General features: G+C 35.4%; 1 protein-coding gene across 1 annotated transcript in view; it reads right to left on the bottom strand.

Annotated features, from left to right (window-relative positions):
• The window catches only part of LOC121417819 (low-density lipoprotein receptor-related protein 5-like), a 28646-nt gene that overhangs the window by 3235 nt on the left and 5818 nt on the right, over nucleotides 1–19593 (bottom strand). The window contains exons 3-6 of the mRNA XM_041611553.1: nucleotides 16527–16695; nucleotides 13108–13238; nucleotides 9809–10099; nucleotides 29–304 (exon numbers count right to left, since the gene is read on the bottom strand). Coding sequence (XP_041467487.1) covers nucleotides 29–304; nucleotides 9809–10099; nucleotides 13108–13238; nucleotides 16527–16695 — 867 coding nt within the window. The remainder of the gene's footprint in view (nucleotides 1–28; nucleotides 305–9808; nucleotides 10100–13107; nucleotides 13239–16526; nucleotides 16696–19593) is intronic.

Raw genomic sequence — 19593 nt, 5'->3', positions numbered from 1 at the left:
TGATGGGGATATGGGAGGTGAGACCTACCAGAGGCTCTTCGAACCGTCACTGTAAATGTGCATGTATCGCTGTTTCCTGCAGCATCTGTGGCTTGGTAAGACACCTGAGTTGCGCCAATAGGGTAATCCCCGCCATTTGATCCTGGTCCTAGGAAGTCCATTCTGGGACAGCTGGACAAACTGTTTAAAACAGGTTCAGCCCAGTGGACTGGCAATGTGTTGACAGTGTTGGTGGCGTTGTCGTCAATCTCAGCTTCGATGTTCTCAGGACATCCTTCTATGGCAACTGGTTCGTCATACAGAACTGTTTCACGAGTAAAATAAAATCCTTTACTTAATCATAATACGCCTATTAGGCATGAAATTTCATCTACATAATCTAGTAAGCCTTCATGACATACTATCAAACATTCTACAAGCAATAAATCCACGTTGACTTTTAAATTGGCTTTCTGTTTAAGTTCAATTTTTTTAACAAGCCTCCAATTATACAGTCGTTTTCGATCCACCGTGGAACATTTATTTTAACTTTGATATAGGACAGAAATAATATATAACAAAACTATAATTGTGTGGCAGAATTGTGTGCAATTGTACCTTAGTTGTCAGTACAATTGTGCTTGGTATGTGATTTCTTGGTCTAATCAGGGATTTGTTGGTGACTAACAGCAGGTTATATTTCACAATTGTCACTGTTGTACATCATGAGCCGCATATTAACTAAATGCTCTGTCTATCACATTGATAAGTTTAGTTTTTCTACAGATATCCTGAAGTAAAATCCATAAAATTGTCAAAGAAATAAAAAACTTAATCATTCAAATACCCCCCCCCCCTCGAACTTTTCTAGTAGGCCTTTCATGATGTACATATCTGCATGAATGGTATGTCATTCGAGATAACACAATCTCAACACAGTAGCTTCCATCGGCTTCTCTTATCGCTTTTGTTGGTGTGTCTGCCACACTGTAATCTGTGCAAAATACGGGCAAAATGCATTTCGGTATCGGTAAAACACTGTTAAGTTTGTTTTATTTGTTTCTAATTTGTTTCTCTTGGAAAACTTACAGGAGACATTGCTTTGCTGGTTACTGCTTAAATGAAGCTCTGGCACATGAATCATGACGAATGTACCCCACCTCAATCCCTATTTTAACTTTGTTAAAATATATGTCTTTTGGAGACCCCGAAGTGTCAAAACTGCATTCCCCCGCGGCATTCCCGCTACTTTACAAACCAGTTTGACTTACATTATCGACTTGGAAAAGACAGATGTATGAGACATCAGTTAACATGTTTCCTGAAGATAGTTTTTTTTTTGGTTTATTAAAGCCTACGTCCACGGGAGCCCTCCGAATTTATTCCATCCCCTCTCTGTATTTCGACACTAAATAAAAAATGTCTTGTTTAAAAGCCACCGGCAAGGCAAATTACGTTTTTGGTATAATAAAGCAACTTTTATATCTATATTTCATATTTATCTTTATTATTATTGTTGTTGTTCTGCAGTTTGTAATAATGCTCTAGCACAGTAAATGCTATAAACCAACAGGAGCATGCCTAGGATACCCTTTTCCCTTTTGGTTTTATGTATTAAAAAATTGTTTGTCTTTAGAACTCTTAAAAGATTACTTTTGTTTGTATTGATATCTTGGAATAGATTGAGAAGAAAATACTCTACAATTGGCATGCAGAAGAGCTGTAGTACATTGAAAAAAGAAGCCACACGTAAGCTCTATAATACTCAAACCCCGTTATTGCTTCCACTCTATTTTAAATTTAAATATTTTCAGAGCCCATTCGGAAGAAAGATACATTTCTACTACACAGAGTAAAAGCCTCTTTACTTTCTCCTCTTGAAAAAAAAAAACATAGAAGACATTGTTTTAGATCTTATAAAATAAGTTCGTGTACATGACGGTGGCCTGTCGAAGTTGCCCAACCCTTTATTTTGTTTTGACAATATCGTCTAAATGAAGCCCTCATCTGGAAAAGGGCACTTATTAAAGGCAGCATCTACATTATATAGACATGATAGAGGAGGCCCTGGTACTTGGAAGCGGGGGCTGAAGCACCCGCAAGATTTTCCGGAAGAGGGGGGGGGGGGGGGGTGCTGCGTGTATTATTCTCGACAGATAGCACCCCCTGGAATTCCGCCAAATGTGACCAAAAAAAAAGAAACGTTACCCAAAAAACTTCATTTTGTAGTGCAATCCTTTTTGTTTATTTGCCTGTAAAATTAATTGATGTAAATTTGAAAGTAATAAAAAAGGTTCAATGTAAAATTTTGGTCCCAAGAAATTAAACAAGCTTCAGTCCCCTCTTCCCAGTCCAAGGCCTCCTCTATATAATGTAGATGCTGCCTTTAATAAGTGCCCTTTTCCAGATGAGGGCTTCATTTAGACGATATTCTAAATATATATTGTCAAAACAAAATAAACGGTTTTGGCAACTTCGACAGGCCACCGTCAGGTACACGAACTTATTTTATAAGATATAAAACAATGCCTTCTTTGTTTTTTTTTTCAAGAGGAGAACGCAAAGAGGCTTTAATGTGTGTAGTAGAAATGTATCTTTCTTCCGATTGGGCTCTCAAAATATTTAAATTCAACATAGAGTGGAATCAATAAAGGGCCGTGTGGCTGTTCTTCAATTTACCACAGCTCCTCTACATGTCAGTTGAAGAGTATTTTCTCCTCAATCTATTCCAAGGTATCAATACAAACAAAAGTAAGAGTTCTAAAGACAATAAACTATTTTTAATACATAAAAGCAAATAGGGAAAGGGCATCCTAGGCATGCTCCTGTTGGGTTATAGCCTTTACTGTGCTAGAGCACTATTACAAATGGCAGAACAATAATTGATTGATTGATTGATAACGAATTTATTCATTCCAAAATTTTAACAAAGTTACAAAGTAAAGCAAAATATAATATAACATTTTGAAATGAAATAGGAACCTTCTGGAAAGCAAAGCTTGTTATCGAAGGTTTCCTTCAATAAATAAGACATATTAATGCAAAAAAACAATATATATCTATATATAATATACAAATCATATCGTACTTGTTGAAGTTCAAAATATATATAATATACAAGTCATCATAACTTTCTTGTAAAAATTAAATGTAAATCCTTGTTAAATATGTATATTTTTTACATATTCTTTCAAGTAGAAGATAAACAAGGCTGGATTATATTACAAGATATGAAGAAAAGTGAAAAGGACACACAAGACAAAAACGTTGCGAAAACAGGACGTGACAGAACGGTACAAGAACAAGACATGACAAAAAGTTATACCAAAACAAGACAGACGAAATATCACAAGAACAAAAAAAGACAACAACAACAAAGGACAAAAACGAGTAAAAGAAAAAAAAACAAAAACAAAAACAAAACAAATCTGCACAGGTAGAGCGAATGAAAGGAGACAGGAAAAGAAACGAAATAAAGGCAGGAGGTGGGGGGGGGGGGAAACAGAAGATCCATAAGATATCCTAAGTATGATGAATGATGTGAGTGTTATAGTTATTGGTTAGATTTTTTTTAAGTGCTCTATTGAAGCTATGAATAGTTGGCTTATTTCGTAAAGTTTGCGGAAGTGAATTCCAAAGTTTGATACCAGAAGATATGAACAGTTTGTTTGTGAATAATGTCCTTGTTCTAGGTAAATGAAAAAGTCCAGCAGATCTTGTAGGGTAGTGATGTACATTTATATTTCGTGTGAACATAGAATAAAATACGTCTGGTAGTTCATCTTTACTAAGGTTGAACATAAAAGATCCAAGATTATAATGGTAAAGATCATGTATCTTAAGAATTCCATGAGTTTTAAAAAGCACATTCGTATGTGCCCGATAATGAGAATGGCAAATAACGCGCAAAGCTTTTTTCTGAAGTAGTAAAAGTCTATTCAAATGAAAATCAGCACAACTCCCCCATGCAATAATACAAAAGTTCAAATGCGGGAGTATCAGCGTAGAGTATAAGTTTAATAATATACGAGTCGGGAAATAGAATTTAACTTTATTTATAATTCCAATATTTCTTGAAATTATTTTGCATGTCTAATCTATATGTTCTTTCCAGGACAGTCTGTCGTCGATAGTTACTCCTAGAAATTTCGTACTTAATACTCTTTGAATATTAATATTATCAAAAGTAATGTTACCTGGGAGTTCATCAATGATATTGCTGAAGAGCATGTAATTGGTTTTAGTGAGATTAAGCGATAATTTGTTGGCTTTGATCCACTCTGAGACTAGTTTTAATTCTTTATTGAGTGTGTCAAGTAAATGTTTGGGGTCCTTATGGGAAAAAAATATATTTGAGTCGTCGGCAAAAAGAATGAATGATAAAGTACTTGATGATTTATAAAAATCATTGATGTAGACCAAAAAAGAAGCGGACCCAAGATTGAGCCTTGAGGGACTCCACATGAGATAGATTTTGGAGGAGAATTTACATTTGCTATGGAAACATATTGCTGCCTACTGCTGAGGTAGTTCCTGAACCACTCCAAGGCTATCCCTCTGATTCCATAATAATTAAGCTTGTATAAAAGGATATCATGGTTGATTGTGTCGAAAGCCTTGGAGAAGTCCAGGAACACCCCAACAGTATGCTCATACTTGTCAATTCCATTGGCAATCTTATTAATCATTGCCAACAGGGCATGAGAAGTACTATGTTTTTCGCGAAAACCAAACTGCAGGGGATAAAACAATTTATGTATATTAAGAAACTTTGTCGTGCGTATAAAAATTACTTTTTCCAAAACCTTAGAAAGGCATGTCAATAATGATATGGGGCGATAATTTCCCAACACGGTGTTGTTGCCTTTTTTAAAAACAGGGATTACTCGGGCTTGCTTCAATGATGAAGGTACAACTCCTGTAGAAAGAGACAAATTAAAGATATAAGTCAAAGGTTTAATAATATGTATCAGGTTTCTTTTCAGGAGAATGTTACTTATATCGTCACATCCTGAACTCATTTTATTCTTTAGTCCAGAAATTATATCAGCTAGTTCATTTACGTCTGTTGGTGTGAAATATATCGAATTTGGATTAGGGACATTAAGAAAAGATGTGAAGTGTTTAGAAGAGGCAGGGATAGTGCTGGCAAGATTTTGGCCTACGGATGCAAAATAGTCATTAAAAACATTTGCCAAGGCAAGGGGATCCTCTACCAGTTCACCATCAACATTTATTTTCGCGGGCGTAGACATTTTGAAGCTACCTTGTATAACGTTTTTTATAACTTTCCATGTATTTTTGACATCGTTTCTATAGAGGTCAAATTGATTATGAAAATAATTCTTTTTACATCTTCTCAGTATACCTGTCAAAATATTTTTGTAGTCAGTGTACTTTTTTCTATTACTGTCGCAAGGCTTTGAAATAGTTTTTAAGTAAAGGTTGTTCTTTCTGTTTATTGAGCGCAAAATGCTAGGTGTGATCCATGGGGACCTTGGAACCTTTTTGTAATTAGAGCGTTTGAATCGCACCACGGGAAAAGAGCTATTCATTAATTGATTCATTTTATTCATAAAAGCGTCAAATGCATCCTCGGCATTTTGAATACTGTAAATTCCTGACCAGTCAACATTTCCTATCTCTTCATTGAACAGATTCATATTATTTTCAGAAAAATCACGTCGAGTATTATGATCAACTTTGTGTTCAGTGGCGTTGGTATCTAGTTTAAAATGCGAAAATATGGGTAAATGGTCCGACAAATCAGAAAGAATTATTCCCGTAGAGAGGGTACTTCTGGTATTTGTAAATATATTGTCGATGAGAGTGGCCGATGTACCTGTAATTCGAGTTGGCTTGGTTATCAAAGGAAGGAAACCTGCTGTCATTATTACATCCGAAAAAGTTTGAACAAAAGTATCAGTATCGTATTTTAGTAAGTCAATATTGAAATCGCCGAGTAAAAAACATGTTTTATTGACCATCTCATGGAGTGCCAATAAGCCATGGAATGTATTTAAAAAGTCATCATGGGAGGAGTTAGGCGGTCTGTAAATCGTTCCAACAAGAATATTTTTGTCGTTGGGCATAACAATTTCAACAAAAAGTGTTTCAATAGCATCATTCATTAAAGTAAGATCAGGCCTTAACCTGTAGTCGAATTGTTGGGATACGAGAAGAGCAACGCCTCCACCTGATTTCCCTATTCTATTATTTGTGACCAAATTATAACCTGGCAGCGTATAAAAGGATAGTTGAGTACAGTGGGAAAACCACGTTTCTGATAAACCTATCACAGAACAAAAGAGCTTAGAATTCAATAAAAGGGAACGAAGTGATTCAAAATTTTTGTTGGCACTGCGAATGTTGCAATGTAGCATTAGAAAGTTACTGTTGTCAAGTTGTTTCGACGCTATCTGTTTATCAGTAAAATAGAGCGAGGGGGTATGCTGATACGTATTATTATTAGGATCAGAAAGAGAATCAAGATTAGCTTGTGCATTCAGAGTTTGAGCTACGGAGTCATGAAAAACAGAATGTTTACATTCATCAATAATAGTAATAATAATAATAATAATAATAATATTAATGATAATTATAATAATATCAATAATGGTGAATGTAAATATAAGAATATTGATATAAAATTTGCTTTATTATACCAAAAAACCGCAATTTGCCTTGCCGATGGCTTTAAAACATGATATATATTTTTTTTTATTTAAAGTCGAAATGCGGAGAGGGGATGGGGTGAATTCGGAGGGCTCCCGTGGGCTTATATAAACAAAAATAAATAACTTTTTTTTTTTCAGGAATCATGTTGTCTGATGTCCCATATATCTGTGTTTTCCAAGTTGATAATACAAGTCAAACTGGTTTTGTAAAGTAGCGGGAATGCCGGGGAGATGCAGTTTTGCCACTTTGGGGTCTCCAAAAGATATATTTTAACAAAGTTAATATATGGATTGAGGTGGGGTGCATTCGTCAGGATTCATGTGCCAGAGCTTCATTAAAGTAGAAACCTGCAAAGCAATGACTCCTGTAAATTTTCCAAGAGAAACAAATTATAAACTAATAAAACAAAATTAATAGTATTTTACCGATACAGAAATGCATTTTGCCCGTATGTATCATAGATTACGGTGTGGCAGACACACCAACAAAAGCGATACGAGAAGCCGATGGAACCTATTGTGTTGAGATTGTGTTATCTCGAATGGCATACCATTGATCGCTTTATTGTCCGATTCGTGAGTGTGACTGTGACATTGAGGTTGTTTTGGTCTCGTTTTAGCGCAATATCACGTCATACATTTTTACATATTTGCCCTCTTTCTAAGCGAATTAAGACACTAATACTGTCATGAAGCATATCAATGTTTTCGCTAATATATTCTCTTTCATGTAGAATGTTGACATTTTGTATTAATTGCTGTTATTTATAAAACAGTTCAGGATTCTTGACAAAATACTCTGTTTTAAATTATGATTTGCATAATTTATGTAAATTAGGCAATAATAAACAAGGATATCCCAATTATTTTATGACAATTTTCTTCCTTGTCTTACCCTAAGTCTTTATTTCCAATTTTAGGGCAGTTCTGGTGAAATATATATTCTGAATTACTTGTTTATAGCATATTGACATAATATGCAAATTTATGCAAATTACTTGCTTATTTGCATAGATACAGCGTGTCTCTTTGGATGAATCTTTATCTTTTGACTCAAGGAACATTTGTGCCAAGTGGGACATTTGTACTCAAAAATGCAGCGTTCAACCTCTTAACAAGTCTACTAAAAGGTTGAAAACGCATTTAAGGGCTATACGCTCCTCTCCCAGAGATAAAAGTTACTTGTATAATAATTTCAGCCAAAAACCCTCTTCATAGTAAAACATTCGTGGTGTTATATGATCTTCGTTTTATCCAAGTATACCGCTTGGTAAAGCACGGTTAACATTATCTTTCAGATTTTTAAGTATTTTTAATCTAATGATCATTTTGATGCCATAAAATTATTTTCAGGATCTCATACACACTTTTAAGGCATGTGAGAAGCATAAACTAACATTCATTCGGGGGTCAATCTTAAAGTAACACATAACACAAAGTTTATAAACTGCACATTGTCTAGCGTAATTTGTCTTTTCACAGTTTTAAGTAGCCAGTCAAAATTTGGTATCAAAGTGACGTCATTTCGGCTTTTGATTATGTTCAGTCGATTATCCGCGCAATATTACCCTAAATCAACATGTTGAAGTAAAACTATAACAAGGGATGTATTTTTGGCGCACTTTCAACTCATTCTGGCCCACTGTGCGACGGTAGTTGATTTTGGAAGAGACTTCTGGGCCCGTCGTAAAAGGCTGTCTTGCAATTTAAAGTATGTGACATGAGGATTTTGTTTAAACTTTCGCATCTGCAATGGAAACATCAATCCGCGGTTCGTGTGCAAAATACTACGGTAACAGCGACATATCCGATTTAGGACGACTTTCCAGAGCCACATTTGGTTCCTCCCAGAGCTCGAGAGGTCGCCCGGGGGCCCACTTCCATTGACGAGTGGATACCAGGCGTGAACACGCGTAAAAAGGGAAAGAATGGGCAAGTACGTTACGTATAGGCCTGTATGTAACGTTTAGGGTGTCGAAAACGATGTTTAAAATACTGAAAAGGGGATTCATTTCCAATACAAGTCTTGTGTGGTTTTCTTGTTAAGGGATGCATTTTCATAATCTGGAAAGGACTTGCTTCCCTTGTTTAGGGTGCTTTTCGAAACCCTATGGTCGCGCCTGGTATCTACTCGTTAATGGAAGTGGTGCATCCCCCCCGAAAATTTGAATATAATGACCCATTTCAGGGGAAAGTAATACATGTACATAATGCCCATTACATTGTATGCTAGAGGCATATCGTTTGTGTAGGAGGGGCAGGGGAAGTGGGAAAAAAAACGCAAAGTTTGGTGGGTTTCAGACGAATAAGCCTATTGCATAATGCTGTGTAGATATCAGCGCATGCAAAATGGTTCAGCTTGAGAGGTGATCTGACCCATGGAATCAATTGCCACTGATCCACCAATAATCCACATTAGATGCAACATCGATTCGACGGACTAAATGATTTATATCTAAGTCTGAATTCAGTAAGTTTTCTTCACTCAATATTATGTACTCGATCTGTTTGAAAAAACACTTTCTTATCCATGTCACAATTTACATTTCGCATGTCTCCAGCCAGCTGGAGTCATGATAGTACAGTCCCGCCGCGAGCTCAGGCAGGCAAATGGCATTGCATGGCATGTTGGTATTGTATGAAAGAATTTTGCACACGAAAAGCAAGATCTATAGGGCCTGTAACAAAAAGCTTAGCAATGATTGTAAAACAGTTTTCTACCTTCGATTGTATTGACTATAATAGACAATCAATATAGAAAATCGAGTCTATGATTAATCGTTACCTTTTGTGTTACCGGACTCTAATGTCGCGTTGTAGAGTTTGCGAAAGGTGGCTAGTGTAATCATCCAGGCATTTTAAGGGGACCAGACATTGTGAATGGGGCATATCTTTCTAAGCAGATGCGTGAGCGAGCGGAGTGAGAGAGCAACAATTGACCTTTGGAATACAAATATCGAAATATGTAAGATACTTTGACATAATGTTCAGAAAATGATATAATATTTAAAACATTTTCATTCGTTTTTTTCTCATTTCTGACTTGGCCGTGAAACTTTTTTTATTGGGGGGGGGGGGGATGTCCATGATTCTCAAGCTCCGCCCCCGCGCCATCTGTACCCCAAGTGTTCCGAACAAACTGTTGACCTTACCATTTGAAATAATCCTTATTGTGCTTGGATAGGAGATGGTACGCTGGCTGCCATCATTCATTGTCACTGTCTTGTTGAGGAGCCTGAAGGAAGAAAACTTTAGATCGTACTCGTATATGCCTACTCCTACATCTTCTAAACTCACTCCCAGCCAGAATAACTTGCTCCCATGCTTGCTGATCGGTGAGTAGCCATAATATTGGGTGGAGAATACCTCGATTGTCCGATCCGCGCTCCCGTCAGCATTCATTACGCCCAATCTAGTGAAGTTCGTGTAGTAAAACAGGCGGGCTGTTGCAAAAAAAAATTGCACAGAGTCTACAAATAAAAATTTTGCATAGATATTTTACATGGAAGCTTTACAATGAAAGGGTTCTACAGGCTGAGGAAAATATGAATATATCAGATGAAGAATAATATGACAAACAAAGCACTGAATATTTTGTTCCCTTTTGGTAATACAGTTCTATGCATGTCTTGATGAATATTCAATGAGCAAACTGATGATGTAATATCCGCACTTGTTCTTTGTATTTTATTACATGAATTTAGGATTGTTCTTTTTTTCCATTCAAAAATTAAAATAACACAGGCAACTGATTTGATATATTTGATAATATTGTTGCAAATTATTTCATTATAAGGGAGAAAACTCATTTAATTTCTTATGAATTTCGTTTAAAGTACCATTTTAACACACGAGTCTATAGGAAATGATTACGCTCATGAGACCTTAACCATATTAGCACCCGAAAATGCAGTCATTTATATACCACGTGGTCATCAGTTATCACAGCTCTCCGAATGAGTGCGGACATGATCATTCATTTAATTTAATTTGAAATGTTAGGCCTATTGCATGAAAATAACATGAGTCCCGGGTATTATCTAAACAAAATTATAATTGATGCGCATAATTTTGAGGGCTAAATACCCATTTTCCATGATACACGTGTTTTACAAGACCATTTCAGCCAAACTCTCCTAACATGACTAAGTGATGCACGTATGGTTTTATATGATTTGCATTTCGACCCTTCATCGGAGCTTGCTACAATCCGCTTTATATAGAAATAATTTAAAGTTGTTTTTAATTACCTTTTGATGGCAAATAATCATTTCATACACATTTGTTAGACACATGGGAAGCATAAACCAATGTTTTGTAGGGCTATTCTCGAAGTAACACCCTTAACAAAGAGCCCAAAGTGTTTCCGTTACCCCCCTTCACAGAGTGGCAGTACTTAACCAGTAAAAACAAATGAAGAGCTCACTTGCAAAAGGGGTTAGGTTCATTTTTCATCAATTTTTTTTTGGTCTCAATGTGTAGATTTTTAGTAGCTCTATAAAGATGATACCAAAGTAAAGTTGAAATTCCCATTAAAACGTAATCTAAAATGGCAAAGAAAAAAACACTTAAAAAAAGGGGGGGGGTTAGGTCCATTTCAATTTGGTTGCAAAAGGGGTTAGGTCCACACGGTATTTTTGGGAAAAGAATATTCTAAAAAATATAAAGACAGGTACATTTCTTTTATACCCAATTTAATGTTCTTATGGTAGCATATCATGAAAATTTAGTTTCGCATGAGATTATTGAAATATGGGAGAATAAAAAAAAAAAAATCTTGAAGTGGACCTAACCCCTTTTGACAACAAACTATTCTGGAGAGCTAATTTGTAAAAAGTGGTTAGGTCAATTGTTCATAATTTTTAATTGTTTTCTGTCTCAAAACCTTTAAATTTTTTGTCAATCTGATGAAAACAACGAAAATGTGAAATTCACATGAAAACGTGAATAAATGTGGCCAAGAAAAAAATCACTTTTTTTAATCAAAATAGATTGGATTCATTTCAGTTTAGTTGCAGAAGGGGTTAGGTACACGATGATAATTTGTAAAAGAATATATAGAAGATAATTGAATACAGTTAGATTTCTTTTATACCCAATGGTATGTTCACATGATAGGGTAGTACATCATGACAATTTAGTTTCCAATAAGAGCATTGCAGTAAGTGAGAATAAAAACGTTGTTTTTCTCGGAATGGTAAAAAGTGGACCTAATCCCTTTTGCTAAACTCTTCAAATGATGGCGTCATATGGGTTAAAACTGTGACCTGTCGACTCTACGCCAATAATTACCCCCAATTTTAAATAATTTGGTAAAAGAACAAAAACAAAAAGCACGAAATAGAATTTGGGCGCACTTAGGGCTCATTCTTGGCCAATGTGCGTCAAGGTTTAGTGGTTATGTAACGGTCTCGTCGTTCGACCAAAGGAACGTGGGTTCAAATACCAGCCATGGCGTGTTTTCCTTCGAGAGCAAATGTACCCACACTGTGGTGCACTCGACCCAGGTGAGGTGAATGGGTATCCGGTAGGATTTATTCCTTATTGCAAAAGGGGTAAGGTCCACTCCAAGGAAGTATTTTATTTTCAATTTTCCTATATTGCAATATTCTTATACGAAACTGAATTTTCATGATACCTACATGACAACATAGAATTGGGCATAAGAGAAATCTACCTGTTTTCATATTTTTTAAAGATATCCTTTTCCAAAAATATTCTGTGTGGACCTAACCCCTTTTGCAACTAAACTGAAATGGACCTAACCCTTTAAAAAAAAAGTTTTTTTTGCCATTTTAGTTCATTTTTAATAATAATTATAACTTTTCTTTGGTATCATCTTATATAGCTACTAAAACTCTATACATCGAGACATAAAAATCAAATTTTATGAAAAATTGACATAACCCCTTTTGCCAATGAGCTCTTTATCATATAGGAAGGAAAATACGCAATGGCTCGTATATACATATATATATATATATATATATATATTGATTGATTGGCCGATATGGCCTTTTATTTGCATCCAAGATAAAATCATGCATTTAACATGATAAAACCATATTTACAAATATTATAAAGAGGCAAAGGGATAAAAAAGCAAAATACAATTTTACACACAACAATTACAACAAATATACATGTATATACCGTATATATATATAATTAAGCACATACAGTGCTTGTATAGTTACTGCACTACGAGTGCTGATTTTCTACTGTAGTTTAAATTTGAACTAGAAAATCAGCACTCGTAGTGCAGTCACTATACACGCGCTGTAAGTGCTAAATTAGCCATGTTAGCACATCATTATTACAGCGTATATATATATATATATATATATATATATATATGTATATACATGTATGTGTGTGTGAGGGGTTGTGATGGTGTGTATGTACATATTACTACTAGTAAAATTATTATTATCAATGGGTTATTACTTACTGGTATCATCCGCACATCGCTCTAGTCCCATTGGCTCTGCTTTAATGGGTTTTACAACCTCCTTGTCACCAGAATTTAGATGTACTTTCGCAATTTCTGCTTCACCAGCACGTGTTGTCCAGAAGAGGTACCTTATGAATGAAAGCAAAATAATGAAAACACCCGGGGGCGCCACTTCTATTGACGGGTGGATACCATGCGCGACCATGGAATCTCCAAAGGCACCCCAAACACGTATTTTCCATATTTTGAAAATGCACCCCTTAAAAAGTGTTGGCGTGTGAAGCCCTACCTGTATTGGAAACAAAACGATACTCTTGGCAGGTAGTCCCTGAAATGAACTCCTAAACAAGTACAGCGATATGTTATTGTTACGTCACAGGTCCGTTGGTCGTCGGTTTTTACCTTTACACATCATCATTTACACATCACCTCGAGCAAATTGGACTCTTAACACGTAATGTTTGGGGCAAAAAGGACATCCTTTGTAAAACATTTTAACTTTGGTTTATCATCCCCGCAAATATTACCCTACGCACGTAGCTTTCCTAGCGAAATTGATCTCTTTTTTCATTATGTTTGTGTTTTTGACACCCTTATCACGGTACGTACATAACGTGCTCTATCTTAAAAAAGACATCCTTTATACGTGTTTTTTTTTTGGTCGCGCATGGTATCCACTCGTCAATGTAAGCGCCCCCCCCCCCTCCGGATGAAAATGTCAATTATTATTGAAAATGTTGATCTAATCGTATGATTAGGAAGGTATCGTGTTCAACAAATAATGCGAGTGAGAAGACTCTGGACATCTTTATGTTTATAAATAAAGAACAATCTGTGTCTCTCAATAATTAATGCGAGCGCGAAGCCTGAGCTGAAGAAACGCGCTTTTATAGCTCTCTTATCTCGCTCAACCAATGGAAATCCATTCCGCCAGTGAGATTTATTGACTTCAAATACGCATGCACTATACGCTTGTGCGTCTTTACTGAGATTTATCTTTTTATGACAATAATCTCGTCTTTTTTAAAAGTTTATATCGCATTTTTCAAGCATCATTTCAAAGACAATATTAGTCAATAGACGTCTTATGAAATAATTCCTGATTGCACAGCAATAGAATTAAGATGAAATTCTCAATAAATCATTTTTCTTCACTTTCATGCCAATTTTTGGAGTTAATTCACCTAGGAATATTGATGAAATCAGCGTCACGGAGATAAAGCAGCCACTACCCTCTTTTAAGTTTATTTCATCTTTTTTTTCAAAGTAACATGGACGAGAGCACATCATTTCATGTCATTTTTTTACGACAAAATTAAGATATATACAAAGCAATAATAATAATAATAATCCGCTTTTATATAGCGCTTAATCCATCGGAACGACGTTTCTAAGCGCTTTACAGATACATTATTACCCCGGTCATCGGATTCAATCAGTCATTCCCGCACACAATGTGTGCACATCCTCCACTCCCTGGGGAGTATTCCAGTCAGTCGCCTGTGAGGCGCACACAATACTGGACAAGCTACAATGACTTTCACATCTTACCGGGTACCCATTTAGCACCTGGGTCGAGAGTGGCAAAGTGTGGATTAACGCCTTGCCAAAGGACGCCAGACCGCGGTGGGATTCGAACACACGACCCTCTGTTTACAAGGCGAGAGTCAGAACCACTACACCACGGCTCCTCCACAATATACAAATACATTTTCAAATAGTGGTGGACCAAATGAAAGCTCATCAGGAACATAGTGCGTAATACATAATACATAAAACATACACAGTGTTTAAGATTATATTATACAATATTTCCATTTTTATGAATTTGACGATTAGGACCTCCTTGCCTGAAGCACAAAATGTTAAAATAATGGAATTCCACGTGTTCAGGGAGGAATGAAACTTCATCTCACATGCAATGAGGAGAAAATAAAAATATTTCATATTTCATATAATAAAATACAAAAAATATAGTGAGTGAGTGATGTCATCAACTCTCTCATTTGGATGTAACTGGCTCGTTCATATAACTATTTTGTTGAAAATAAGCGAAACTGTAAAATGCCATAACTTTCTTATTTTACATCCGATTTTGATGAAATTTTCAGTGTTATGCTTGTTGAATTTTTCTCTTTTTATTCAAATCAAGTTTTTGTTGGGGTGGACTTGTCTTTAAAGTTCACTCGTATCACTTTTTTGTAAATTGGGTTACTCTGGCTATTTTCATTAAGTCAGGATATTTGCCAGTAGATAGACTACAGTTAAAAATATATGCAAATGACTGGTAAACGAATTATTTTCTTGACAACTTTGATATCGATAGAATCTTGACCAGAACTTGTATTGCTTTTCATTTGTTAAAACTATATCAAATATTTCACTTGGTTTTATTGGTTTGAGATATAACGATTGCGAATTTGGGTCATCTAGATAAGAAGCAAAATTAGCGTTAGAATTATTAATGTGTTGAGGAAGATAATTCAATAGCAAAAAAATGAAGGCATTTGCAATTGTTTCGTTACCAGTTAGAGTGTTATCATTCAATTTTATAGAATCAATACTTGAAGATGAGCTTTTGTTTTTCCCCAAAAAATTCTATTAATACATTGCCAAGTTTTTATTGTATTGTCTTTTGAAATCATTGAATTTCTTGAAATAAAAATTACTCTTAGCTTGCCTAAGCTTTAAGGTAACATAATTTCTGAATCTTTTGTATGCTTTCTCACGATACTGTGTAGGATATTGTAAAAACTTTTATAAAGTTGTGATTTTTTTCTGGCAGAGCTTTTTTTAAATCATGCGTCATCCATAATCTTTTATTACATATCTTTTTCTGTTGACTTTCGTTTTTCATAAAGCATTTATTATATAAATTGGTAAAATTTGTGATAAATGAACTGTATGAACTATTGACATCATCAGTTAGACTAAATGACAGATTTTGAACTTCACTAGTAACATATCACTTGTGTCATCATTAATACAGCATACAGTATAAGTATCATTCGCGTTGCAATGGTAAAATACGCAATTGGTTAGTCTACGCAGGCACTGCTCAATCATCTATAGATACGCAAGATGAAATTTATACGCAATAGATAAAAAGGAATTTTAATTGAGAGATAAAATGCCATCTCAGAATACCAATTTCATTTTAAGAGATAAGATAAAATGACCTCAGACCATCGCCCCGAGTATGTGGCAACATTGTAAAAGGATATGGCGAAAAATATTTTTCTACACTGTAAAAAATGAAGTGCTAATTTAGCACTGACAGTTCTTGTATAGTGACTGCACTACGAGTGCTGATTTTCTAGTTTAAATTTGAACTAGAAAAACAACACTCATAGTGCAGTCACTATACAAGCACCGTAAGTGCTAAATTAGCACTTCATTTTTTACAGTGTACTTACTCAGAGAAGGGATCGAACAATGTAAAAGTAGGCTGCACAGTTGCGTCATACGTGTAGATTCGATTAACGGAGCTACCGTCTAGATTGGCAGATGAGATAGCCCCACCCTGATTGTACCCAGCCCAGTAGATTTTTCCATTCCGAAGATCAAGAGCGATGGATGTAGGTTCTAGGACAAAAAAATAGAGCAAACCTCTTTGAAGATAACATAGCTTTACTTGGTTAACGATGGTAACTTTTAGCAGATGTGCTAAACAATTCCTTACAATAACAAACAATCCTTATTTCATAAAATCATTTTCAAATTAACTGGGCTCGCGCGGAGTAATCATGTAATAGTCTCTCTGAAATGTGCCACTTGCATGTCTCGAGAGAGTTTCATTAACATCATCTGACAAGGTCTCAAATCTAAGAACTTAATGGGTTGAGATTGCCATAGAAGCACCAGTGTTACTGTCAGGAAAGAAAATACACTTACATTCATCAATGCTACAGCACTCTTTGCTATGTATGACACCTGTATGAAAATGCCTTGTCTAATAAGTAATATTGAAAAGGTTTGATTTAATCTTTCATAACTGTTATCCTCAGTTTTTACGTATTCCTTATTTGGTTTTAAGCAGCAGTAGGTAAATAAAAAATAAGTCACTTTCCACGTGACAGTTACTTTGGTAAGTCCCAATAAAAAAGGACAACTTTCCTGAAATGGTCCCTTGAAAGTACAAATCATATTTACATAATACATGACTAGGCAGTACTATAGCAGTAAGTACGGGGGGGGGCAAGGAGGGCAGTCTGCCCCCCCCCCCTCCCCGATGAGTCACAACCCATGCAAACAACGTACGTATCTATGCCCCCCACTCCCTGACGAGCTTAAAGACCCTTTTTGCCCCCCCCCCCTGACGATCTTGAAGACGTTTGTTGTTGTTTTTTTGCTTGTCAAAATTTTTTTCTGGTACGAAGTCCTTTATTTTTTAGTGAAGACCTTTTTTTCTTCGTTATCAATTCTTTTGGCCCACGGTTTTGTCCCCCTGTTGAAAATCCTAGGCAGCAACATACTTTAGTTTCTGAGAAATACGCGGATTTCCACGGCGATGCCACACAAATTGTTGAAAAAAAACCCGCCAATCCAATTCAATTCAATTCAATTCTTTTTTATTTCATTTCCATTCAAAACATAATACAAAGTAATATAAAACAATACAAATCAAATACAATTTTACAGAAGGGCATTCTTACTTCGTAAAAAAAAAACAGTATAATATAGAGCATAAATGGATATGGAAATGAGGGGGATCCACTTAAAAGCAAAGCTTGTAAAATTGTGGATCCCCCTTGGAAAAGAAGAAATTATAGTCGACTTACTATATGCGTACATGCATGTATTACAGGACAGAAAAAGAGAAAAAGAAATCATATTGACGGAAACATAAAAACTGAACAAATGCAAAGCTTTTCACACAAAGATGTCTTCGTTGCAAAGGATATGTTGCGCAAGACAGGAAAAAAACAGAGAGAGGTGATGACAAGACGTAGAAGACAAGACAAAACAAGAGACAGGACAGTACAAGACAACTAGTTTTTTTTAAAAAGGAGTAAAACTAAGAATGGGAAAGGGCTGACCATGAACCAGCTTGATCTGGTGAAATAACAAAGGATATGACTGGACAATATAGATGAAAAAAGATAAAATAAAAGTGAAAAATGTAAGGATTATAATCAAGATAATGAAGTGTTAGTTCCGTTGAGAATTATAGGAATTAAGCAGGATACGTTTGAGTTTACGTTTGAATGAATTCAAGGAGACACTGTCTTTAACATTATTAGCGAGTGAGTTCCAGAATTTAGGACCGTTGAATAGGAATGTATTTTTGGCCAGTAAAGTTCTGTAAAGTGGGATGTGAAGTTCGTCAGAGTGTCTCGTGGGGTAGTTATGATAAAATTGATTTTTAGGGAACATGGCATCAAAAATATGGGGAAGTGCATTATTATTATAACTATACATGAAGTGCCCTAACTGCAGGAAATACAGGTCTTTGACTTTCAACAGTTTACTTTCTAGAAAAAGTGGGTCCGTATGAGAACGGAAACATGTACTATGAATAATACGAAGTGCTTTCTTTTGCAAAAGCAACAATTTATCTAATAAATATTGATGGGTATCACCCCAAATAAGAATCCCATAGTTCAAATAAGGCAAGATTAAGGATGAGTAGAGCATGATTAATGATGTGGAGGGAATGCAAAATTTTAGCCTATTAATAATACCAATATTTCGTGAAATTATTTTGGATATATTTTCAATATGATTTTTCCAAGAAAGTTTACTGTCAACTGTTATTCCAAGAAATTTGGTGTAAGGTACCATTTCTAATGGGGTATTATCAAATATAATGTTCATCGGTAACTTGTCTATGGAATTACTAAATAACATGTATTTTGTTTTGTTAAGGTTCAAAGATAATCGATTGGCTCTTATCCACTCAGTAACATTAATAAGTTCAGAATTAATAACATCAACTAAAGTTTGTGGATTCTGATGAGAAAAAAATAAGGTCGAATCATCTGCAAACAAGATAAGGGATAATATTTTGGATGATCTACAGAAATCATTTATATAAATTGTGAAAAGAAGTGGGCCCAATAAGCTACCCTGGGGGACTCCACAGTTAACATATTTCAAATTGGAGTTATGATCTTTAACAAACATGTATTGTTGTCTATTAAGTAGGTAGCTCCTGAACCACTCCAAGGCCTTCCCTCGCACACCATAGTGAGATATTTTTTTAAGTAGGATTTCATGATTAATGGTATCGAAGGCCTTGGAGTAGTCCAGGAAAATACCCACAAGGTGACTAGATTTGTCTAGAGCATTGACTACTTTGTTGACAAAATTCATCAGGGCATGAGTGGTGTTGTGCTTGTCGCGAAACCCAAATTGAACGTCAGATAAAATATTATGCATTGACAAAAAATTTTCTGTTCTGACGTATACTATTCTTTCAAGGATCTTAGAAAATGTGGACAAAAGAGAAATAGGTCGGTAATTACCGGTAATTATGTCAAA

Source organism: Lytechinus variegatus, chromosome 6 (genome assembly GCF_018143015.1).
Source record: "Lytechinus variegatus isolate NC3 chromosome 6, Lvar_3.0, whole genome shotgun sequence".
NCBI lineage: Eukaryota > Metazoa > Echinodermata > Echinoidea > Temnopleuroida > Toxopneustidae > Lytechinus > Lytechinus variegatus.
Note: the sequence above shows the minus strand (reverse complement) of the source record. Positions and strands in the feature narration are given on the sequence as shown.